The 26,949-nt window shown below is 43.0% G+C and overlaps 1 protein-coding gene across 4 annotated transcripts in view; it reads left to right on the top strand.

Moving 5' to 3' along the window:
- Positions 1-26,949, top strand: part of SEL1L3 (SEL1L family member 3) — a 119,708-nt gene that overhangs the window by 34,499 nt on the left and 58,260 nt on the right. For 3 of the 4 annotated variants that reach the window (XM_056555929.1, XM_056555919.1, XM_056555946.1), the window contains 5 exons: positions 5,595-6,141; positions 11,162-11,291; positions 11,619-11,740; positions 22,068-22,183; positions 25,568-25,626. In XM_056555929.1, coding sequence (XP_056411904.1) covers positions 5,595-6,141; positions 11,162-11,291; positions 11,619-11,740; positions 22,068-22,183; positions 25,568-25,626 — 974 coding nt within the window. Of the gene's footprint in view, positions 1-1,795; positions 1,863-5,594; positions 6,142-11,161; positions 11,292-11,618; positions 11,741-22,067; positions 22,184-25,567; positions 25,627-26,949 lie in introns of those variants that run through there. The other variant, XM_056555938.1, reaches the window with a different exon arrangement.

Genomic DNA, 26,949 nt, shown 5'->3' with positions numbered 1-26,949 from the left:
GATAAATGATGATCTCAGAATGTTTTGTCATTCCACCAAGACCTTTAAAATAGTGTTTCCTAATCAGGGGGCCTCCAGCTGTTGCAAAACTACAACTCCCAGCATGCCCAGATAACCGAAGGCTGTGCGGGCATGCTGTGATTGGAAGTTTTGCAACAGCTGGAGGCATCCTGGTTAAGAAACACTGCTTAAAGGCATAGGTAAGTAGTACAGTACATAAGCTTCAGTTTCACCAGCTGTTGTGAAACTACAACTCCCAGCATGCTGGATGATATAGAACAACAGGTGGTAAAAACCAGTGCCATAGATCATGTAAGCAGAAAAGCTTACATCATTTTTTTTTTTTATGATATATTTTAGGTTCATCAATTTAAAAGAAATATGATGTAATGGTTTTGCATCCGATACATATGTGTGTGTGTGTGTATATATATATATATATATATATATATATATATATATATATATATAGTTATATATTTATACATCATATCAATAAACTCATTTGATGTTCCAGCAAATATTTGAGTCTCGGATTGTGTTCAGGACACATTTTCCCAGATCTTTCTTGCTAATCCTTCAAGCAATGAGAATGCAGATCCCTGTTATTACAAGTCTTCAATTAGACCTCTGCATGAAATCCATGAAAGACTGCATATTTACTACCTTCTTCATAATAGCTCTACAATACACTCAAAGGATTCACTTAATCAGGGACAAAGCCCATAAAATCTGCGTGTCATAATAATTCCATGCAGGACATTTCGTTTCATGTCTCTCAATTCTAGTCCCTATATTGCTGAATTCATTTCCACAGTTTTTGATGCAGAAAACACCACCATGTATTTTGATTGTAAGCATTTTTAGTGGGGTTTACTCTCTTTTTTTTCTTCTTTCTTTTAAATCCTATAGAAAAGTCTAATAAAGAAACACCAGATAAAAAAAAAAACAGACACCAAAATTGTCATGAACCAAATTGCTTGCTATGCAGTATTCTTTATGAACAAGAACATGTTTAGCACAGTTTCTTGCAGATAAAATAACTTCAATGGTGCTTTAAGATGAGTGCAGTCGATTTGTGGTGACACAGGGGTGCAAGAAATCCCTGATCACTTTGTGACGCCAGGGCACCGTTAGCCTATACACGGTCCGAGGTTGGAGACAGCTTCTCCTGGGCAGACATGGGGAGTAAAGAAACATACCAAAGTCAGGTTACGGATAACTGTCTTTTACTGAGCAGGATGTAGATGTTATTACATGCAGACAGTATGGGGCAGAATGGAGGGGAGTCAGTGTAACCCTTTGGGTGCCCTGTTGCCTTGCTGGGACTTATAGGGCTTTTCACCCAATTCATTAATACTGACTTGATATGAGACTGAAGATTCTCCAGGTCGGCTAGGGTTCTGACAAGGTCCCCCAACTTTCTCTGCCAGAGCTTGACTTTCCACTGTACGGGGAATCAGTTGCAGAATGGCTGGATAGGATTTGAGAAGAGATTTGTTCTTGGAGTTACCTCAGAGCTTCTCCACACAACTTCACTCCTTTACCACACTTGTGCTCAGCATGAGCTCTGACAGGAACTGGGGCAACTCCTCCCCCACTACACTATGGGGGAAATTTATCAGAACCTGTCCAGAGGAAAAGTTGCCCAGTTGCCCCTAGCAACCAATCAGATCACTTCTTTCATTTTGCAGAGGCCTTGTTAAAAATGAAAGAAGCGATCTGATTGGTTGCTATGGGCAACTGGGCAACTTTTCCTTTGTACAGGTTTTGATAAATCTCCCCCAATATACTATAGAATTTAGAGGTTGCATTTGGGCAGGCAAGGTCACATGGATTGCAATGCTCCTCTGCTCTTAAAGGTATAACACACAAATAATATATTTTACAGTGCATATGGGAAACATTATACAATATATGATAAAGTGCTCAAACATATTAAATAGAACGAACAGTCAGTGTAGTGGGCCCAACACATGTGCCACAGGCATGCCCGAGGAAATCCACGGCCCACAGGACAGCCCTTGGTGCTGGGACACCACATATTCTTTCTGTGGATTCTGCTTTAAAATGCATTGCCATCTATGAGACAGCACATTTCTGAGCGGTCCAAGTGCTCAACCGGACATTCAAATGGTGGAATGTCCATCTGGATTTTCAGGGCAGACATTCCACAATAGTTTTTTGCTGTGTAAGCATGGCCTAAGTATGACTTTATCTAAGTATGAACATGGCGTAAATATGACTTTATCTTCATTGTGCCATGTAGTGGAATTATTGTATGGAATAAACCATTAAAGTAGCAAAATTGCAATAGACTTGTACTTGTTTTATATTCATTAATGTAGTCATGACTTACACCTGTCCAATGTGTGAAGTGGGATCATGTAAGCTAGAGAGGCTCTCTTGTCTGTAAAGGGTTACATTTATCTCCCATCTACAGAATAGGGGCTAAATGTATAGTTGCTGGGTCATGACTGCTGGCACTCCCCTACTAAGGCTAATTCAATTTTGAAATTCCGCTCTGAAATTCATTGTTGTCATTGAGATTCTGCTGCACAGTGCACACAATGGAAATTCAGCAGTGGAGCTTTTTGCTACTGAAAACTCAGTCATTCTTTTGTCAAAATACCGCGTGGAATACATTGCTGTCTATGCTGACGGTAATGTCTGCGCTGTCAAAGTGGCGCTGGCTGCCCTCTGAATCTCTGGTCCAGAATATTTCCTAATTACCCCCCCCCCCCCCCCCAAAAAAAGGCAACAAAAGTTCCAAGCTGTCTATGTGTGTCTGCAAAATGCTGTGTGCGAAACAGGCCTAAAATGTGTTATTTTGCTGGGAGTCATATGGTCTTAGTGAATTATTGGAGGCAGTGTATACATCTAGTAGCGGTGTTTGTATACACGTGTACATCTATACAGAAAGTTGAGAGTTTTTCAGAAGTAATTGACCAAAATTGACCAAAAAAAGTGTCTATACACTTCTCATCTGCCTGCCTTGATTTTCAAAGGTTATACAGTGAAACCTCTTTAAGATGACCACCCAAAATCTGATTGAAAAGCAGTCTTATAGGTGGGTGGTTTTGAAAAAAAAAATGGCCACTATGTATAAGGTGTGGTGGAACTGAAAATCAGGGGAGGCAGAGTAGAGACTTTGGGAGAGATTTATCAAAACCTGTGCAAATAAAAAGGGGAAACAATTGGCAATAACAATCAATCAGATTGCTTCTTTTATTGCAAAGAATTAAAAATAAAAGAAACATTGGTTACTCTAGACCAGGGGCCGGACTATAGATAACAAAACATGAATAAATTCCTATGCACACTTATATATCTTATTAGTGGACTACCACTTTAAGTACACAGCACAGTTCCCCCCACATTAGGTTGGCAGTATAGATCCCCCAAATTAGGTTGTAGTTCCCCCACATTAGGGTTGGCAGTACAGTACCCCCTCATTAGGGTTGGCCGTACAGTTCCCCCACATTAGGTGCCGTACAATTCCCCCACATTAGGTGCAGTACAGTTCCCCCACATTAGGTGCAGTATACTTCCCCCACATTAGGTTGGCAGTATAGTTCCCCCCACATTAGGTAGTAGTTCCCCTACATTAGGTTGTAGTTCCTCCCCCCCCCACATTTGGTGCAGTATAGTTAACCCACGTTAGGTTGTAGTTCCCCCACATTAGGTGCAGTATAGTTCCCCCACATTAGGTGAAATATAGTCCCCCACATTAGGCTTGCAGCATGTTCCCCCACATTAGGTGCAATATAGTCCCCCACATTAGGCTGGCAGTATAGTTCCCCCCATTAGGTGCAATATAGTCTCCCACATTACATTGGCAGTATGTTCCCCGACATTAGGTGCAATATAGTCCCCCACATTACGTTGGCAGTATAGTCCCCCCACATTAGGTGCAATATAGTCCCCCACATTAGGCTGGCAGTATAGTTCCCCCACATTAGGTGCAATATAGTCCCCCACATTAGGCTGGCAGTATAGTTCCCCTACATTAGGTGCAGTATAGTCCCCCACATTATGTGCAGTATAGTTCCCCCACATTAGGTGCAATATAGTCCCCCACATTAGGCTGGCAGTATAGTTCCCCCACATTAGGTGCAATATAGTCCCCCACATTAGGCTGACAGTATAGTTCCCCCCACATTAGGCTGGCAGTATAGTCCCCCACATTAGGTGCAGTATGTTCCCCCACATTAGGTGCAGTATAGTCCCCCACATTAGGCTGGCAGTATGTTCCCCCACATTAGGCTGGCAGTATGTTCCCCCACATTAGGCTGGCAGTATGTTCCCCCACATTAGGCTGGCAGTATGTTCCCCCACATTAGGTGCAGTATGTTCCCCCACATTAGGTGCAGTATGTTCCCCCACATTAGGTGCAGTATGTTCCCCCACATTAGGTGCAGTATGTTCCCCCACATTAGGTGCAGTATAGTTCCCCCACATTAGGCTGGCAGTATTGTTCCCCCACATTAGGCTGGCAGTATGTTCCCCCACATTAGGTGCAGTATGTTCCCCCACATTAGGTGCAGTATGTTCCCCCACATTAGGCTGGCAGTATGTTCCCCCACATTAGGCTGGCAGTATAGTCCCCCAAATTACGTTGGCAGTATAGTCCCCCAAATTACGTTGGCAGTATAGTTCCCTCACATTAGGCTGGCAGTATAGTCCCCCAAATTATGTTGGCAGTTCCCCCACAGGCATATAGCCTCCAGCGATACAGTATGGCTGGAGGCTGTATGCCTGTGTACTGCCCCATTTCAATGTTCCGACCACTGATCCGGCCATAGCAGGACCGGAGGATCGGTGGTCAGAACACCGAAGGGACGCGTCACTGGTAAACACTTACCTACTACCAGCGCACGCGTCCTTGCTTCTTCTCTTCTTCTCCGCTGCTCCGCGCTCTGTTGCCATGGGCGCACGCATGGTACGTCAGTGACTTCGCTGCGTGTGCCTACTCCTGGCGGTCCCCACGTTTTAAAAGTAAACGCGGGCCGCAGGGACTTTACAGAGGCATCCTTGTGTTCCGAAAGCATCTTTCGGAACACAGGGATGTCCTAAGGCAAAAACACCCAGCGGGCCGGGTAAATGCGCTCCGCGGGCCGCATGTGGCCCGCGGGCCGTAATTTGAGGACCCCTGCTATAGACAACTGCTCCACTTTTCACAGGTTTTGATACATCTCCCCAAATGGCCCAGCGGAGGTGAGTACTGGTAATACATCATATGCCAACACTTATCCAGCGTATGTGTCTGGTTTTGCAGCTCAGAACTATTGAAGTATATAAGACTGAACTGCATTACCATACACAACCTTTGGATTGGTGAGGCGCTGTTTTTGGAAGAAAAAAGACTTGTTTTACTAATGATGTACAACACCTTTTAATATACAAAATCACAATTTCTGTAAAAGTTTTGATGGAATACATTACAAGTAATTCACTCTGTCAAGAGTCTACTTTCTGCCAAGGTGTGACATGCGTATAGAACAACACTGTATATCCTGTTCACCAATGCTGTATATTACATGAAAATCCTTCAAAGTAATGTCCTAAAGATTAATGATTTCCTCTTTCTACAGGTTCCACTATTATGCTCAACGAAGGAGACAGCATCTGTAACCAAACAACCCGAACAATACTTGAATAACAAAGACTATGTAGCTATTGAGGATTTGCCAAAAACACTTGCCAACGCAAACATTTCTGTGGAATATCTGTGCACCAGTCCTTGCACGGTGCATCTAGATGTAGTGGCTTCCTCTGAATTTAGAACGGGGATCGTAGTGTTTAAAAAACGTTGGAAAAATGAAAGACATCTCCAACAGATACGGAGACGGTCAGCCAAATTGAAGCTTCCAAGCAGCATAGTCTACAGGGAAGATTTCTTTATGAAGAACTCTATAGATATATACTATGCGGTAGTTAGAGCCTGGGTTGTACACAATCTGAAAGTAGGAACAGAAGTCAGACACAATGAAACATTGTTCTACGCAGCAGCTAAAACATACGCAGTGTTGGACATTACTCCTCCTCACCAAAGACCTTACAAGGATCATCACATGTGCACGTCATGGTTGTATGAGCATTTGCAGTTGAAAGACAAATTTGTGTGTCCTATGGAATCAGGTAGATCTATTGAAATTAGAAACATTGCTTGTTATTAGTCTATTATTTGCAATTGTGCATAGACTTTCAATGTTTAATTTAAGAAAAAATGTCTTCATTGTCTAAAACTATCCATTCAATGATAGGAAAGCATGCGTTGTTAAGCTGTCTGTAGATATTGGATTTATATTGACTGGATCTGTTGACAGGCTTATGTACATGGGGTCCTTCATCTATCCTCAACATATGTAAAGGTACCATACACATGTGATAGCTGCCTGCTGAATGTTTGTTCAGCTGACAGCAATTTCTCCTAATACCCCCATAGACATGAACACTTGGCCAAGTTTTCATGTGTTCTGTATAGAGAGGGGGTAAGCCAATGCCATACTCCTCTCTGAGAATTAAAGAAACAGGCAGTTGATATGCACTCTCCAATATTCATTAGGCAAAAATTTTGTGTATGGTGCCTTAGGGGTAACTAAGAGTAACTCTGCATCTATTTTGTTGTGCATGTAGAAAACCTCTGTTAGCATTCCTAAAGTTAGATTAAAGTTGATGAAAATAGCCAATTTTAAAGGGGTTATCCAGGAATAGAAAACAGAGCTAATTTCTTTTTAAAAAACACTCCCTGCCTGTCCCCAGATTTGGTGTGGTTCTGCAGCTCAGTTCCATTGAAGTGAATGGAGCCAATCTGTAATACCACATACAACCTGGGTACAGACGTGGAGCTGTTTTTGAAAGATGTTATCTCCTTTTTTCTATTCCTGGATAACCCCTTTAACCAAAACAATTATTTGTTGAAATTTAACACCAATCCATTGTTTTGGTTTACCAAAATTAGACTGATTGTCTGGAAAGAAGTCAGCTGTGTTAGTCAGACAAAACATCTTTCGTTCCGGAAAGATCTTTCTTTCACTAATAATCTTTCAAGAAAGCAAATTCTCAGAATGTTGCCAGAACATTTCCAGAAAGATCGTTCATCCTTTGCCCATTTGTCATTGATCATGTATAACCAGTCTTTAAACAAAAATCTATAATGGCCAATATTGACTGAAATGTTGCTGGCTAAACAATCATTTACTACTTTTAGAAGGAAACTCCCTCTTATTATGTTACAACAGTTAACCAAGATTACATTCTTTGAGGGTTCAAACTCTGGGACCTCAAGGAATAAAAGGGTTCAATTAAATAGAAAATTCTGGTATCTGCAGTCGATTTATTCTGTCTACAGAAAGTAGTTGCACTTTCCAAGTGCCCCATTTGGAATTACATGTACCTAGTGCAGGCTATCAATGTGTGACTGGTTGGGACCTAAACACCAGAACCTGTTTGATTTCAAAATGAAGGCACCTCGACACGGATCTTACATTTAAGGCCTATCCCCGACTCAGATCTTATATTTAAAGGAGTACTCTGGTGCTTAGACATCTTATCCCCTAAGATGCCTGATCGCGGGAGTCCCGCCGCTGGGGACCCTCGTGATCTTGCACGTGGCACCCCGTTTGTAATCAGTCCCTGGAGCGTGTTCGCTCCGGGTCTGATTACCGGCGACCACAGGGCCGACGGCATGTGACGTCACGCATCCTTTGGATAGGGGATAAGATGTCTAAGCCCCGGAGAACCCCTTTTAAAGCTTGTCTCCAACACAGATCTTACATTTAACCCGTATCCCCGACATGGATCTTACATTTAAGGCCTGTCCCCAACACATATCTTACATTTAAGGCTTATCCCCAGAAAATATCTTACATTTAAGGCCTGTCTCCGGCACAGATCTTACATTTAAGGCCTGTCTCCGACACAGATCTTACATTTAAGGCCCATCCTCGACAAGGATCTTACATTTAAGACCCATCCCCAAAATAGATCTTACATTTTAGGCCTGTCCCCAACACAGATCTTACATCTTAGGCCTGTCCCCGACACAGATCTTACATTTAAGGCCTACCCTGACATAGATCTTACATTTAAGGCCTGTCCCTGACATAAATCTTATATTTTAGGCCTGTCCCCGACACAGATCTTACATTTAAGGCCTATCCTGACATAGATCTTACATTTTAGGCCTGTCCCCGACAGAAATCTCACATTTTAGGCCTGTCCCCAACATAGATCTTACATTTTAGGCCTGTTCTCGACACAGATCTTACATTTAAGGCCTATCCCGACATAGATCTTACACTTAAGGTCTGTCCCCGACAGAAATCTCACATTTTAGGCCTGTCCCCAACATAGATCTTACATTTAAGGCCTATCCCGACATAGATCTTACATTTAAGGCCTGTCCCTGACACAGATCTTATATTTGAGGACTATCCCCGACACAGATCTTATATTTGAGGCCTATCCCCGACACAGTTCTTACATTGAAGGCCTATCCCCGACACAGTTCTTATATTTGAGGCCTATCCCCTTTAACAACCAGGGGCACCATAACAAGTATGTACCAGCTAATTTTTTTTTTTTTTAATTATTCCGACTAAGAATGTCAAGTTTTACGTTTTGCACGTTCTAACAGTAATTTAACAGTTTTTGTGGGACAGCCTCTTAAAACATGAATAATCAAATAAAAAGGTGGGTGTACTGACAAAATAGACCTATTTTTAACTCATTTCCGAATAGTAGTGTAAGCAAGATCCCATCAATGTTCAGACTAGAATCCTCTAACCACAGTTTGTTAATTGCTTCTTCCAGTTAAGTTAGCAAAAACTGATAAAACTGTTTACATATCCTTGTTCAACCACGCGGGTGCGGGCGGCGGGGGTCGTGATGTCATGGCCACACTCCTTGTGATGTCACGCCACGCCCCCTGAATGGAAGTCTATGGGAGCGGGCCACCCGCTCCAAGTGTTCGGAACAAAATGTTCCAATCACTGGGGCAGTGGAGTACCCCTTTTAACTGTTTCCCTCTCAGAACGCCCAACTAATGTGTCCAGTGCGAACAAGCCACTTCTTGTGCACTAATTCTTATTGGCCTGTACAATAACTATAATTTGTTTCATCAAACAGAAGTGTAATCCTAAAACAAGCTGTGTAAATAATAACATATTTTTAAACTAACAAAAACTATGGGGGATTTATCAACAGGTTTAGAGCCTTTTTTGGTGTAGAAAAGTTGCAGAAATGTCTCTGTTGCAAGCGATTTTGACTAAAATGACTTTAGTACACACTCTTGGTTTTTCGTTTTGCAGTGGCTGCTTATTTATGAAGTGCAAGTTTTTTTTTTTTTTTTGTTTTTTTTTTAAAGAGTTGCAAGTTTGTCGCATAGCCCTCAATTTGTCGCAAATCTACATCAGACCAGACCTGGCTTACAAAACTGTCAGTGGACAACTTAAAAAAAAAAAAGACACACTTTTGTTTACACAATGGGGTAAAAATTTGCAAAAAAATAACAGAGGAGGAATTATACTATGTTATTCTGAAGTGATTCATGGTTTTTTACTTGTGTGCGCCAAATTTATCAACCTCCATGTCATATTATTATAAATATGTTTTTAGCGACTTAAAACACACTTTCTAAAGACACACAGTGATAAATGTCCCTCGGTGGGGAAGATTTATCAAAACCTGTCCAGAGGAAAAGTTGCCCAGTTGCTCATAGCAACCAATCAGATCGCTTCATTGGTTTTTAACAAGGCCTCTGCAAAATGAAAGAAACAATCTGATTGGTTGCTGTTGGGAACTGGGCAAGTTTTCTTCTGCACAGGTTTTGATAAATCTCCCCCAATATTCTGTGGGTTTACACATTCTATAAGAAGACAAAAAAACATTTGTTTTTAACATTCACTGATCTGAAAACTAATAAAGGCTCTATTCACACCAACATGAGGTCATCCACATGAGTTTTTTTTATGCAAAAGCTAACCACAATTGATGCGAAATGCATCAGTCTTCTTTACCATTTTTTTTTTTTTACTAGAATTTTTTTGTGCTGGATAGGAAAAAGCTGTAGGAGAAAAATGATGCATTGGATACGATGAACAATCTCATTGAGAACAATAGGATCAGTTGTGGGATCAGTTTCCCTTTTGGTGTTTAAGGCCTTCTTCCTATACATCTGGCATATCTGGCCTGCAGATGCTGGATCAAAAACACTGCATGTAGGCTTTTTGATAAAGTAAATACACGCCAGATGTAAATAAATATGTAGTATGGTCCAAAGGTGTGACACTGTGCCCCATGGGACAATAGATGGGATTTCTCATGCGAAAGATCTAGCTTTTGGCATCTGGTGTTTTTATCCATACCCATCTGGGACAGTGCTGGATTGCCAGACATATACAATACCTGTCTAACTTGTAATCCAGAGGAAAACTGAGACAGACTGACATATTTTTTGGAAAGTGCCCTTAAGGTGCCCAAACACATTAGACAAAAATGAGGAATCAGACTATAACAGGCAGGCTTAGATTAAACTTCAGGCTCATATATGCATCACTTGTATAAGTTGTTACTTGGGATCCACTTACTATATGGCTTATGCATGGAAGCTTGTCGTAGTCATAAGCCTTTCATGCAGGAGCTGTAGTTCTGAGAGTGTCTATAGAGTTACAGAGCAAAAAAGTCTATAGAGTTACCGAGAAAGAAATCGTATTGGGTTTCAGCTCCCTTGCATGATAAATGGTTCTTGTTTAACATTTTGGACCTTACATACCAAAGGGCCATTGTAAAGTATCCAGAACAAGTGAGATTACTTTAAAGTGCATCATAAACTCTTACAAATAACCCCAAAAAGTCATAAAATACTAAGCAAGTTGAACATCTGATCTGCAAGTAGGTTGTCTGTTGTGTTAACGCCCATGGACCATATCATCAGAGGGTTCTTCTGTAGGCCAGTGTAACTCCCAATTCTAGCTGGATTGTGTATCTTTGTACCGGTATTCTGTTTGCATTGGTGCCTTTGCTCAAATATAATATAAAAACTTCAATAATTTCAAGTCTACATACCGTATATATACTGTTTTTTTTTTTTCTACATTTGAAACCTATATTGTGCCTTTACTCTTTGATATCCATGATGTTAATGTTAACCTTTTAGGCGCAGTCACGGTCCTTTCATTTCCACTTGCATCAAGTAATGAACACAGTGGTCTTACCAAAATCTTTGAACCATTTACAAACAGAGATCTAGAGATAAGGAGACGACAATTTGTCAAGCACTATCCCATGTGAGTTACCATCATCTCTTTGACAGAACACATTTGTTTTCTCAAGTACCTTGTTTTGTTTTTCACCAATGTACCATTAGGTGGTCTACACCACTGCAGCCACACAATAGCTACCTCAGTAAGTGTTATGTTAGTATGCTATAGATATGCAGTAGTTGTCGCCAAACATCAGCCTAAAGCTATCAGCATCAAGTAACCCATTCACATAGCCTTATCATCAACTTCCTGTGTTTTCTTCTTTCTTCCCTCATCATCACTTCCACCTCCAACTTTTAAATATCCTTACCTGCCCGACGGTCTTACTAAACCTTGTTGTATCTGTTTTAGGTTTACTATCTCTATCTGGATATATTTGCTAGATTATTGTACTAGTAAAGAGTGTGGAATATTTCATCACGTGGACACAAACAAAATGTATGCAACACCACTTGTATTCCTGACTAATAAAGGTATGTAAACCTGAAAGAACACTATTGGTAGATATATTATATTGAGTTAGACAGGAGATATTAACCTCTTAAGGACCCAGCCATTTTACAACTTAGGACCCGGCCATTTTTGAACATCTGACCACTGTCACTTTAAACATTAATAACTCTGGAATGCTTTTAGTTATCATTCTGATCCCGAGATTGTTTTTTCGGGACATATTCTACTTTAACATAGTGGTAAAAAAAAATTGTAACTTGCATCCTTTCTTGGTGAAAAATTAGAAAATTTTATGAAAAATTTTAAAATTTTGCATTTTTCTAACTTTGAAGCTCTCTTCTTGTAAGGAAAATGGATATTCAAAATATTTTTATTTTTTTCACATATACAATATGCCTACTTTATGTTTGCATCATAAAATTGACAAGTTTTTACTTTTGGAAGACATAGGGCTTCAAAGTTCAGCAGCAATTTTCCAATTCCTGGATAACCCCTTTAACCAAAACAATTATTTGTTGAAATTTAACACCAATCCATTGTTTTGGTTTACCAAAATTAGACTGATTGTCTTCATCTTAGAAATACCCCACAAATTACCCCATTATAAAAACTGCACTCCCCAAAGTGTTCAAAATGATATTCGGTCAGCCTTTTAACCCTTTAGGTGTTTCACAGGAATAGCAGGAAAGTGAAGGAGAAAATTCACAATCTTCATTTTTTACACTCGCATGTTCTTGTAAACTCAATTTTTTAATTTTTACGAGGGGTAAAAGGAGAAAATGTATACTTATATTTGTAGCCCAATTTCTCTCGAGTAAGCAGATACCTCATATGTCTATGTAAAGTGTTCGGAGGGCGCAGTAGAGGGCTCAGAAGCGAAGGAGCGACAAGGGGATTTTGGAGAGTACGTTTTTCTGAACTGGTTTTTGGGGGGCATGTTGCATTTAGGAAGCCCCTATGGTGCCAGAGCAGCAAAAAAAAAACACATGCAATACCATTTTGGAAACAAGACCCCTTGAGGAACGTAACAAGGAATTAAGTGAGCCTTAATACCCCACATGTGTTTCACGACTTTTGCATATTTAAAAAAATAAAATTTTCACTAAAATGTGTGTTTCCCCCCAAATTTCACATTTTTGCAAGGGTTAATAGCAGAAAATACCCCCCAAAATTTGTAACCCCATCTCTTCTGAGTATGAAGGTACCCCATAAGTTGGCCTGTAGTGCACTACAGGCGAACTACAATGCTCAGAAGAGAAGGAGTCATATTTGGCTTTTTGAGAGCAAATTTTGCTCGGGGGCATGTCGCATTTAGGAAGCCCCTATGGTGCCAGGAGAGCAAAAAAAAACCCACATGGCATACCATTTTGGAAACTAGACCCCTTGAGGAACGTAACAAGGAATAAAGTGAGCCTTAATACCCCACAGGGGTTTCACGACTTTTGCATACGTAAAAAAGAAAAAAAAATTCACTAAAATGGGTGTTTCCCCCCAAATTTCACATTTTTGCAAGGGTTAATAGCAAAAAATACCCCCAAAATTTGAAACCCCATCTCTTCTTAGTATGGAGGTACCCCATAAGTTGACCTGAAGTGCACTACGGGCGAACTACAATGCTCAGAAGAGAAGGAGTCATATTTGGCTTTTTGAGAGCAAATTTTGCTCGGGGGCATGTCGCATTTAGGAAGCCCCTATGGGGCCAGAAAAGCAAAAAAAAACCACATGGCATACCATTTTGGAAACGAGACCCCTTGAGGAACGTAACAAGGGGTACAGTGAGCATTTACCCCCACTGGTGTCTGTCAGATCTTTGGAACAGTGGGCTGTACGAAATTTTTAATTTGCACAGCCCACTGTTCCAAAGATCTGTCAGATCACTGCACCCCTCATTACATTCCGTGAGGGGTGTAGTTTGCGAAATGGGGTCACATGTGGTTTTTTTTTTTTTTTTTTGCGTTTGTCAAAACCGCTGTAACAATCAGCCACCCCTGGGCAAATCACCTCAAATGTACATGGCGCTCTCTCCCTTCTCGGCCTTGTTGTGCGACCCCAGAGCACTTTGCGCCCACATATGGGGTATCTCCGTAGTCGGGAGAAATTGCATTACACATTTTGGGGGGCTTTTTTCCCTTTTACCTCTTGTCAAAATGAAAAGTATAGGGCAACACCAGCGTGTTAGTGTAAACAATTTATTTTTTTACACTAACATGCTGGTGTAGACCCCAACTTCACCTTTTCATAAGAGGTGAAAGGAGAAAAAGCCCCCCAAAATTTGTTAGGCAATTTCTCCCGAGTACGGTGATACCCCATATGTGGCCCTAAACTGTTGCCTTGAAATACGACAGGGCTCCAAAGTGAGAGCGCCATGCGCATTTGAGGCCTGAATTAGGGATTTGCATAGGGGTGGACATAGGGGTATTCTACGCTAGTGATTCCCAAACAGGGTGCCTCCAGCTGTTGCAAAACTCCCAGCATGCCTGGACAGTCAACGACTGTCCAGCAATACTGGGAGTTGTTGTTTTGCAACAGCTGGAGGCTCCATTTTGGAAACAGTGGCGTACCAGACGTTTTTCATTTTTATTGGGGAGGGGGGCTGTGTAGGGGTATGTGTATATGTAGTGTTTTTTACATTTTATTTTATTTTGTGTTAGTGTAGTGTAGTGTAGTGTTTTTAGGGTACAGTCACATGGGAGGGGGGTTACAGCCAGTTTCCCGCTGCGAGTTTGAGCTGCCGCGCAAAATTTGCTGCATCGCAAACTTGCAGCCTGATACTCACTGTAAGCCTCTGCCCATGTGAATGTACCCTGTACATTCACAGGTGGGGGGGTGGACCTCCAGCTGTTGCAAAACTACAACTCCCAGCATGCACAGTCTATCAGTGCATGCTGGTAGTTATAGTTTTGCAACAGCTGGAGGCACACGGGTTGGGAAACACTGAGTTAGGAAACAGACAATGTTTCCCAACCAGTTTGCCTCCAGTTGTTGAAAAACCGCTACTCCCAAACATTCTCAGGCATGCTGGAAGTAGTAGTTCGGCAACATCTTTAGAGCCAGATGTTGCCGAACTACAACTCCCAGCATGCTTGGAGTTGTAGTTTTGCAACACCTGGAGGACTACAGTTTGCAGACCACTAATACAGTGGTTCCCAATCTGTGCCCTTCCAGATGTTGCAAAACTACAACTCCCAGTATGCCCTTACTGTCCAGGCATGCTGGGAGTTGTAGTTCTGCAACATCTGAAGGGCCAGATGTTACAGAACTACAACTCCCAGCATGCCTGGACAGTAAGGGCATGCTGAGGATGTGTAGTTTTGCAACATCTGGAAGGGCACAGTGGTCCCAAAACTGTGGACCTCCAGATGTTGCAAAACTGCAACTCCCAGCATGCCCAGACGCCAAGGGCTGTCTGGGCATGCTGGGAGTTGTAGTTTACAGGGTCCCATTACAGCAATGCATGTCGCTTTACAGCGACGTGCATTGCTGTAAATGGCCCGACCGCGGCTGAAGATCAACTCACCTGTCGCCGCCGTCTTCATCGCCGGGATTCTGGTCTTCAGGGACGACTCGGTAAGCACCGGGCCCAGGCCCCAGCACTCCCCCGTCCCCTGCTGCGTCCTCCGGTCTTCCTCCTGTCCTCTCCGGACTTCCAGGGGCCGGGCAGGACGGGAGGAAGTAACCCCCCCCCCTGCGATTGGTCGGTTAACTAACCGACGGATCGCAGGGAATAGGAGGAGGTGGCAGGCTTGCCACCTCGCTCCTATACTTCAGCATGGTCCTGGCTGTCTGTGACAGCCGGGATCATGCGAAATTACCGGGCGGTCGGGTCCCAGAGACCCGATCAGCCCGTTATCCCCGCAGATCGCAAGGGCCCCCTCGGCATTTGCCCTGGATGCATGCTGAAGCATTTCAGCAGGCATCCGGTTCCGATCTCTGCCCGGCGCGCGGCAGAGACCGGAAAACGGCAGGGCGTATGGATACGCCCTGGGTCCTTAACCACTTAAGGACGCAGGACGTAAATGTACGTCCTGGTGAGGTGGTACTTAACGCACCAGGACGTACATTTACGTCCTAAGCATAACCGCGGGCATCGGAGCGATGCCTGTGTCATGCGCGGCTGATCCCGGCTGCTGATTGCAGCCAGGGACCCGCCGGCAATGGCCGACGCCCGCGATCACTGGTTTCTTATGAGAAACCAGTGATCAACATAGAAGATCAGTGTGTGCAGTGTTATAGGTCCCTATGGGACCTATAACACTGCAATAAAAAAGGGAAAAAAAAAAAGTGAATAAATATCATTTAACTCCTCCCCTATTAAAAGTTTGAATCACCCCCCTTTCCCAATAAAAAAAAAAACACAGTGTAAATAAAAATAAACATATGTGGTATCACCGCGTGCGGAAATGTCCGAATTATAAAAATATATCATTAATTAAACCGCTCGGTCAATGGCATGCGCGCAAAAAAATTCCAAAGTCCAAAATAGTGCATTTTTGGTCACTTTTTATATCATTTAAAAATGAATAAAAAGTGATCAATAAGTCCTATCAATGCAAAAGTGGTACCGTTAAAAACTTCAGATCACGGCGCAAAAAATGAGCCCTCATACCGCCCCATACACGGAAAAATAAAAAGTTATAGGGGTCAGAAGATGACAATTTTAAACGTATTAATTTTCCTGCATGTAGTTATGATTTTTTCCAGAAGTCCGACAAAATCAAACCTATATAAGTAGGGTATCATTTTAATCGTATAGACCTACAGAATACAGATCAGGTGTCATTTTTACCGAAAAATGTACTACGTAGAAACGGAAGCCCCCAAAAGTTACAAAACAGCGTTTTTTTTTTCAATTTTGCCGCACAATGATTTTTTTTCCCGCTTCACCATAGATTTTTGGGCAAAATGACTGACGTCATTACAAAGTAGAATTGGTGGCGCAAAAAATAAGCCATCATATGGATTTTTAGGTGTAAATTTGAAAGAGTTATGATTTTTTAAAGGCAAGGAGCAAAAAACGAAAATGCAAAAACGGAAAAACCTCCGGTCCTTAAGGGGTTAAGAGATCAGAAGATTGCAAAATCAAGTCTCTTTGTAAGACTAAAAATTCAAGCCAAAAAAAAATTAAAATGGTCTACAAGAAAAATTGTACAAAATCGTAGTCACTATGGGGGGCATTTACTAATCTTTTACTATGTAGTCTGGTTTTTACCCTGTTTTTTTCTACTTCATTTTTGACTATGTGCGACAAATCTACTAAATTGTTGCACGGCATTAATAAATTTGGCACACATAGGCAAAAGTGGGAAATTTACTTCATGTAGTAGAAAAAATAGTCTGTTCCTTTTTCCTGCTGTCTGAATAGGTTTGGCTGCTGGTTTCCTTCTGGATCTTTTGTTTTTGAGTTTTTTTTAGCTTTTTCACCACATCTAAATAATTCAATAACTACAGTGGTCCCTCAAGTTACAATATTAATTGGTTCCAGGAAAACCATTGTAAGTTGAAACCATTGTATGTTGAGACCATAACTCTATGGAAACAGGGTAATTGGTTCTAAAGGCACCAAAATGTCATCCAAAATAGGAAAAAGTGACAAAGAAAAATAAGTAGATAACTGATATAGATAAAGCAAATCCTTACATATAAAAGTAATACAGATCTGCTGGGAGCTGTAAATCACTGTCTATGTCAGTGTTTCCCAAGCAGGGAGCCTCCAGCTGTTGCAAAACTATAACTCCCAGCATGCCTGGACAGCCAAAGGCTGTCCGGGCATGCTGGGAGTTGTAGTTTTGCAAAAAATGGGGCCACCCTGCTTGGCAAACACTGGTCTATGTAGAGGACAGGAGCTTCTTCAGGGGTCCTGTACAGTACAGGCAATGTCCAAAACAAGTAATGGAGTTGCCCTCACCTGGTGTCCAAAAGAGCAGCTAACCCTGATACAGGTAAAGTGTACAGAACATGTAATACCAGTCAGTGCATACACTTCAGTAATACAGGGGTTTTACCAGTGAATGCCCATTTTGATTGGTTGGTTCTTCCAGCCATTGACACGTTTTACAGATCTGGACTGTCTGTAGCATTGTATGTTGAGTCTGGTTTCAACTTACGATGGTCCAGAAAAGACCATTGTATGTTGAAACTATTGTATGTTGAGGCCATTGTAAGTTGAGGGATCACTGTAAATTGTAGTCATGGCTCAGAAGTGGTAAACGGCGTTTAGTGTGTGTGTGTGTGTGTTTATTACATTTTTTTAACACAGTTTTTTTCTCCCTAAATGTACTTACACTTTTTTTTTTTTTGGTTACTTCTTCTACAGATCTGTGTATCCTGTGGACTCCTTCGGATTCGGTGGACTACTTCGATGACCAGCGTTTTTCTTTGCTTGATGTTAATAAAATGGTTAACGAGGGCTTGTGGGGGAGTGTTTTTTGTAATAAATTTTTTTTAAAACCTGTTGTGTTTTATTTTTATTTTACTTTACTAGACAGGCTTAGTAGTGGAAGCTGTCTTATAGACTGAGTCCATTACTAAACCGGGCTTAGCGTTAGCCACAAAAACAGCTAGCGCTAACCCCCAATTATTACCCCGGTACCCAACACCACAGGGGTGCCGGGAAGAGCCGGTACCAACAGGCCCGGAGCGTCAAAAATGGCGCTCCTGGGCCTAGGCGGTAACAGGCTGGCGTTATTTAGGTTGGGGAGGGCCAGTAACAATGGTCCTCGCCCACCCTGGTAACGTCAGGCTCTTACTGTTTGGTTGGTATTTGGTTGAGAATAAAAATAGGGGGACCCTATGCGTTTTTTTAATATATTTAATTATTTATTTAAAAAAAAAAAACGCATAGGGTCCCCCCTATTTTCATTCTCAGCCAAATACCAACCAAACAGTAACAGCCTGACGTTCCCAGGGTGGGCGAGGACCATTGTTACTGGCCCTCCCCAGCCTAAATAACGCCAGCCTGTTACCGCCTAGGCCCAGGAGCGCCATTTTTGACGCTCCAGGCCTGTTGGTACCGGCTCTTCCCGGCACCCCTGTGGCGTTGGGTACCGGGGTAATAATAGGGGGTTAGCGCTAGCTGTTTTTGTGGCTAGCGCTAAGCCCAGGTTAGTAATGGACTCTGTCTATAAGACAGCTTCCACTACTAAGCCTGTCTAGTAAAGTAAGAAAAAAACACAACAGGTTTTAAAAAATTTTTATTACAAAAAACACTCCCCCACAAGCCCTCGTTAACCATTTTATTAAAATCAAACAAAGAAAAACGCTGGTCATCGAAGTAGTCCACCGAATCCGAAGGAGTCCACAGGATACACTGATCTGAAATGAGAAGAAAACAAAAAAAATGGGTTAGTACATTTATTATCACCTGCTCACACATCTCCCGCCCCGCACGACTACAACTGCCAGCATGCCCTTACAGTAAGGACATGCTGGGATTTGTAGTTGTGTGGTGCAGGAGATGTGTGGGCAAGTGACAAGCTTGTCCCCTGCCCCCAGCTGCAGGACTACAACTCCCAGCATGCCCTTACAGTAAGGTGGGGCGGAGGCCGGGCACAGTGTTTCCCAACCTGGGACTTGTAGTTTTGCAACATCTGGAGGCACCCTGGTTGGGAAACACTGTTTTAGGCCAGTGTTTCCCAACCAGGGTGCCTCCAGATGTTGCAAAACTACAAGCCCCAGCATGCCTGGACAGTCAAAGGCTGTCTAGGCATGCTGGGAGTTGTAGTTTTGCAACATCTGGAGGCAACCTGGCTGGGAAACACTGGCCTAAAACAGTGTTTCCCAACCAGGGTGCCTCCAGATGTTGCAAAACTACAAGTCCCAGCATGCCTGGACAGTCAAAGGCTGTCTAGGCATGCTGGGAGTTGTAGTTTTGCAACATCTGGAGGCAACCTGGCTGGGAAACACTGGCCTAAAACAGTGTTTCCCAACCAGGGTGCCTCCAGATGTTGCAAAACTACAAGTCCCAGCATGCCTGGACAGTCAAAGGCTGTCTAGGCATGCTGGGAGTTGTAGTTTTGCAACATCTGGAGGCAACCTGGCTGGGAAACACTGGAATAAAACAGTGTTTCCCAACCAAGGTGCCTCCGGATGTTGCAAAACTACAAGTCCCAGCATGCCTGGACAGTCAAAGGCTGTCTAGGCATGCTGGGAGTTGTAGTTTTGCAACATCTGGAGGCAACCTGGCTGGGAAACACTGGCCTAAAACAGTGTTTCCCAACCAGGGTGCCTCCAGATGTTGCAAAACTACAAGTCCCAGCATGCCTGGACAGTCAAAGGCTGTCTAGGCATGCTGGGAGTTGTAGTTTTGCAACATCTGGAGGCAACCTGGCTGGGAAACACTGGCCTAAAACAGTGTTTCCCAACCAGGGTGCCTCCAGATGTTGCAAAACTACAAGTCCCAGCATGCCTGGACAGTCAAAGGCTGTCTAGGCATGCTGGGAGTTGTAGTTTTGCAACATCTGGAGGCAACCTGGCTGGGAAACACTGGAATAAAACAGTGTTTCCCAACCAAGGTGCCTCCAGATGTTGCAAAACTACAAGCCCCAGCATGCCTGGACAGTCAAAGGCTGTCCAGGCATGCTGGGAGTTGTAGTCTTGCAACAACTGGAGGCACCCTGGTTGGGAAGCCTGCGCAACTTACCGGCTTCCGTAGGATCCAGCGCTGCGCGACAGTGCCGCGCGACAGTGCCGCGCGACAGTGCCGCGCGACAGTGCCGCGCGACGATCTCCGACAGCGATCGTCGCTGGAGCCTCGGAAGGGTAAGTGAACCTCTTCGCCGGTCCCCTTCAGCTGTTTAGTTTTGCAACAGCTGGAGGACTACAGTTTACAGACCACAAACCAGGGGTCTGCAAACTGTGGCCCTCCAGCTGTTGCAAAACTACAACTCCCAGCATGCCTGGACAGCCAATGGCTGTCCAGGCATGCTGGGAGTTGTAGTCTTGCAACATCTGGAGGCACCCTGGTTGGGAAACACTGTTTTAGGCCAGTGTTTCCCAACAAGGGTGCCTCCAGCTGTTGCAAAACTACAACTCCCAGCATGCCCGGACAGCCAATGGCTGTCCAGGCATGCTGGGAGTTGTAGTCTTGCAACATCTGGAGGCACCCTGGTTGGGAAACACTGTTTTAGGCCAGTGTTTCCCAGCAAGGGTGCCTCCAGCTGTTGCAAAACTACAACTCCCAGCATGCCCGGACAGCCAAAGGGTGTCCAGGCATGCTGGGAGTTGTAGTCTTGCAACATTTGGAGGCACCCTGGTTGGGAAGCTTGCGCAACTTACCGGCTTCCGTAGGATCCAGCGCTGCACGACACTGCCGCGCGACAGTGCCGCGCGACGATCTCCGTCAGCGATCGTCGCTGGAGCCTCGGAAGGGTAAGTGAACTTCTTCGCCGGTCCCCTTCAGCTGTTTAGTTTTGCAACAGCTGGAGGACTACAGTTTACAGACCACACACCAGTGGTCTGCAAACTGTGGCCCTCCAGCTGTTGCAAAACTACAACACCCAGCATGCCCTGACAGCCAAAGCCTATGGCTCTCAGGGCAGGAGCCCGGGCTGACATTACAGTGCAGCCGCCCCGGCTCCTCATACGGTCTCCCCGCTACCCCCCTTGTCTCCCGCCCGGGCTCCTCATACGGCCTCCCCGCTACCCCCCCCCCCCCCTTGTCTCCCGCCCGCGCCGCTCAGCTCCCGCTGCTCCAAGACTACAACTCCCAGCGTGTCCTCACTGTAAGGCCATGCTGGGACTTGTAGTCTTGCAACAGCAGACAGATGGGAGTTGTGTGGCGCTGGCAGGTGAGAGGGGTGGGATGTAAATCACTGTAGTGACTGCAGTGTCCCGGTAGCGCAGTGAGGGTAGCGGGGAGAAAGTATGTCGGAGCCCGGGCGGCAGCAGCTTTTCCTGCTCCATGTTGGAGCTGGAGTAAATTTAGTCAATTTTTACGGCCGTTGCGACAGTTTATTGCGCAACTGCGACTGTCTCAGTTAATAAATTCCTGACCACTGCAAGTCAAAACTGAAAACTTGCGTAAATTAAGCGGGAAAAAAAAATTTGACTTTCTAGCTCTTGCTAGGGAAAGTCGCACAATTTATAGGGTAGGCGCAATTGCGACAATTTTGCGCCAAAAATAGTCAGAAAAAAATGACTAAACCCTTTAGTAAATGCCCCCCTATGTCTATAACAGCCTGTACAATGAAATTAACACTTGGTTATCCTGTATAGAAAACACTTTAATAAATACATTACTTTAAAAACAAAATATATGATTTTTGCTAAACCACTTGCACTTGATTTACCACACAATTTACAGTCATTGCAAGTTATTTATGGTCAATATTTTCATGTTTCTGTTATCAGGCCAAGTCCATGTTCAGGTGCAACTCACTGCAGGGGATGATATCGCAATGGTTTCACAGTTCTATCTACCACTGTATCAGTGGGTCCGGCTAGACATTACAATTTTAAGAAAAATGGTAAGTCTGCTCTGCAGTGCCAGGTACCAGGATTACACAGCTATTGTTTGGAACGGTATTACCATAAGTAAAATAAGGTGTTTATTTCCTCAAATGAAATTGACTTTCATATATAAATATGTAATGCAGGGACACAAAAAAAATGAACAGTGAATGGTCTCCTTGGTGTCCTCCCTTATATTTCCAACACAATTATCAGTAAGTTAAGGCTATGCTATACAGTGGGGATCAAAAGTTTGGGCACCCCAGGTAAAAATTTGTATTAATGTGCATAAAGAAGCCAAGGAAAGATGGAAAAAATCTCCAAAAGGCATCAAATTACAGATTAGACATTCTTATATGTCAACAAAAGTTAGATTTTATTTCCATCATTTACACTTTCAAAATAGCAGAAAAAAAATGGTGTCTGCAAATGTTTGGGCACCCTGCAGAGTTGATATCTTGTACTGCCTCCTTTGGCAAGTATCACAGCTTGTAAACACTTTTTGTAGCCAGCCAAGAGTCTTTCAATTCCTGTTTGAGGTATCTTCGCCCATTCTTCCTTACAAAAGTCTTCTAGTTCTTTGAGATTTCTGGGCTGTCCGTCACACACTGCTCTTTTAAGGTCTATCCATAATATTTTCAATTATGTTAAGGTCAGGAGATTGTGAAGGCCATGGCTAAACCTTCAGTTTACGCCTCTTGATGTAATCCCCCGTGGATTTCGAGGTGTGTTTAGGATCATTATCCATTTGTAGAAGCCATCCTCTCTTTAACTTTAGCTTTTTCACAGATGGCATCAAGTTAGCATCCAAAATTTGCTTACATTTTATTGAATCGATTTTTCCTTCTACTCGTGAGATGTTCCCTGTGCCACTGGCTGCAATACAACCCCAAAGCATGATTGATCCACCCCATGCTTAACAGTGGGACAGAGGTTCTTTTCATTAAATTCTGTTCCCCTTCTTCTCCAAATGTACCTTTGCTCATTCCGGCCAAAAAGTTCCATTTTAACCAAATCGGTTCACAGAACTTTTTTCCAAAATGCATCAGGCTTGTCTATATGTTCATTTGCACAGTTCAAACGATGATTTTTGTGGTGAGGACGTAGAAGAGGTTTTCTTCTCATGACTCTTCCATGAAGACCATATTTGTACAAGTATCTCTTTATAGTGGAATCGTGTACCACAACTCCAGTGTCTGCCAGATCTTTCTGAAGGGATTGTGCTGTCAAACGTGGGTTTTGAATTCTTTTTCTCACAATCCTGCAATCTGTTCTGTCTGATATTTTTCTTGGTCTTCCAGATCTTGCTTTAACTTCCACTGTTCCTGATGACTGCCATTTCTTAATTACATTCCGAACAGAGGATATTGACATCTGAAAACGTTTTGCTATCTTCTTATAGCCTTCTCTAGCTTTGTGAGCGTCAACTATTTTCAGTTTCAGATTTCTAGACAACTGCTTAGAAGAACCCATGGTGCTGATTGTTGGGGCAAGGTCAGATGAGTCTGGGCATTTAAACCCTTTGAGATTGACATCACCTGGTCTTCCCAGATGATGATTTAGAACAATCCATGAAACTGGCAGGTCTCAGCTTTGCAAAGGGGGCAGTGCATGCTATAAATTCTGCAGGGTGCCTAAACTTTTGCAGATGCCATTTTTTTTGTTTTCTGTTATTTTGAGTGTAAATGATGGAAACAAAATCTAACTTTTGTTAACATATTATAAGAATGTCTAATCTGTAATTTGATGCCTTTTGGAGATTTTTCCTTCTTTCCTTGGCTTCTGTATTCACATTAATACAAATTTTTACCTGGGGTGCCCAAACTTTTGATCCCCACTGTATATTAGCTCAGGCCTTTACATGAAATTTATTAGAGACTTGTACGCTGCTTGTGGCCATACACATGCTATAGCTGTCAGCCAAACAAAAGGATGGGGCAATTGAAATTCAACATGCCCGATCCTTGTCTCATCCAATGTCATCTGTCGGAAAAGAGAGGCCCCCATACACACTAGACAGTTGGCTCGTCATGCTGAAATCGGTGGTTTCAACTGAGTATTTTCAAATGTGCATGGTGACCGTTGGTAGAGGCCACCCTCCCCTATTGGGACACCTTGTAAGTATACAGTTTGCCCCAATGATATGTCTGCTGCTAGTATAAAGAACATTTAGTAACATAAAGCCAAAAAAAAATAAAAAAAAGGAAGGGCTCATGAACACGTGCAGACCATGTGAAGCTGAACATGTAGTCAATATGGGTCTTTATTACTGAGGCTTCCTTTCTGATAATTGACATGAGGGTTGTAATTAATAAGACAAGAGGTGTGCTTGCAGTGGGAAAGGAAAAAAAAAAGCTTAACAAAAGGTGACATCAGAAATCTACTGTGCATATTCTTCTTCGCACATGGCACTCTCCTCATCAGAGCACTCTTCTTCTCAATTCCTTTTGCCACTGTGAGAGGCCCTGGGGACCTTCCAAGTTCTCTTTAAAAATGTATGAAAAATATAACGCATAAATATCTCTGACTATACATAGTAAATTCAATATACTGTTGTGGTGTCTCGTGGTGTGAAGTTGAATGGGGTAGATGTTGTAGCCCAGGGGCAAGGTGTTATTAACCCCTGAATGTTCCTGATGCCAGGGCATGGTTTTCCTGGTAACCACCCGAATGGTAGCACCGCTATCCCAAGGTTAGGCAGGGCAATAATAGTCCAAGACCAGGTTAGGGTTAATGGTAGCTTTACTGAGGTAGACAGATGGAAATAGTCTTTACAGCTAGGCCAGGATTCCATAGAGAGGAGTCCGGTAACGCAGAAGGACCTCGCAGCTTTCTGGGAATTGTAGTGACTTTGACAGACTTTAGGACAGCCACGCTGACTATAATAGACTTGACTGTAGGTAGTGACAGCAGTCATAGATGTGTTGACTTACCGGCATGTGGCTGTTGGTTAGGCTTGAGGCCTCCAGATGTGCTGGACACTAGCTCTGAGACATCTGGTCTTTACTGTGCCTCAGGATCTAAGAGTGGTAGAAGAGAGAGATTGAAATGGCTGCCCCCTTATAAAGGGGGGCTGAGCCAGAAGACTATAGGTCAAGCTGCAGGTCACCTGGTTAGCTGGTGCACTCTGGGTAACAAACCCATCATGTGAACACATTATCATGTTACTAATTCAAAGGTCCTTAAAGGTCCTTTATAAATAACACACTCAACACTATACATTAGATATAGATTACTATGGAGGAGACACTGCAGGAGAGCCCTTAGGACACAGAGGGACTAAACTTGACAGGGCGGAAGTACTGTACGGGACTATATCCCTTAATGGGACATCACACTGTCATTATCATTATTATGATTTAGGATTATGTATTTATTCCTGAATATTCTGTTCTGTGCAGATTATATTAAACACCTTTATTGGACAAGAATTAGAAAGTTATGACAGTCAATCTTACAGGTAAGTAAAATATATATTTTTTAAATTCTGCTAACAAAGGTAAAACAAACAGTATAAAACCTGCATCATAACACATGTGTGTCCTGTGAACTGTGTGTCCCCCATTGAGTAGAATTAAGTATGAAATGTTCTGGAATCTTTACCATTTACAAAATGCATGTGGAATGGTGCATTTTAGGGCATGTTGAAAGTTACCTTTTTTTTAGAATAGCAGTGTGCCACAACAAAAGCATTAGGAATGTAAATACAAAATGAAAAATAGAAAAAAACTACAGGATGAAATATAGTACAAAGGTAGGTTGTACTTAGATTTACACAATGGGGAACATTTATCAAAACTTGTGCATAGAAAAAATGTACCAGTTGAATACTTACCTTTGTTCCTACCTGCCTTTTATCTGTTTGCACATAGATGTTTTCAGAAATGCTGCCTTAGTGGCGAGCCCCATGGTGTATTTCTTCAGTTTATCACTCCATCCATAGTCCTAAATTTTTTCAAAACATATTTCAAAAAAATTTAATAAAGAAAACACAGTCAGCATAAATATGTACCAAACCATGGTTTAACCTCTTCAGGACACAGGGCGTATGGATACGCCCTGCATTCCAAGTCCTTAAGGTGGGGACCGGAGCCGGATGCCTGCTGAAATCATTCAGCAGGCACCCCGGCACATTGCCCAGGGGGGTCCTGAGACCCCCCCCCCCCTCAATTCAGACATGCGATTTTCTCCAATTCCGGCCCGATCGGGTCTCTGGTGACCCGATCACCTGGAAAATAGGACTGATCGGAGCTGTCAGCAACAGCCCCGATCAGCCTAAGTGATAGGAGTGAGGTTGCAAAGCTGCGATCTCCTCCTATCCCCTGCCATTAGCAGAACGGAGTTCTGACCAATGACAGCGCAGGACAGGGGGTTGGGGGGGGGGGGAATTGAAAGTGAAAGCAAAACGATCTTTACTGTGGCAACCACTAGGAAGGCCAAACTGCAACTCCCAGCATGCCCAGACAGCCAAAGGCTCTCTGGGCATCCTGGGAGTTGTAGTTATGCAACATCTGGAGGGTCACCGTTTGGAGACCACTGTTACAGTGGTGCCCAAACGGTAGCCCTCCGGATGTTGCCAAACTACAACTCTCAGCATGCCTCGACTGCCCAGGCATGCTGGGAGTTGTAGTTCTGTAACATCTGTCCCTTCAGATTTAGCAATTTTCATGACATTTTTGAAAATTGCTGCTCTACTTTGAAGCTCTCTAATTTTTTCAAAAAGCAATAAAAAAATGTTCATTTTATGATGCCAACATAAAGTGGACATATTGTGTTTGTGAAG

The sequence above is a fragment of the Hyla sarda genome, chromosome 1, assembly GCF_029499605.1.
Source record: "Hyla sarda isolate aHylSar1 chromosome 1, aHylSar1.hap1, whole genome shotgun sequence".
In the NCBI taxonomy this organism is placed as follows: Eukaryota; Metazoa; Chordata; class Amphibia; order Anura; family Hylidae; genus Hyla; species Hyla sarda.
This window is presented reverse-complemented; position numbering and strand designations above follow the sequence as displayed.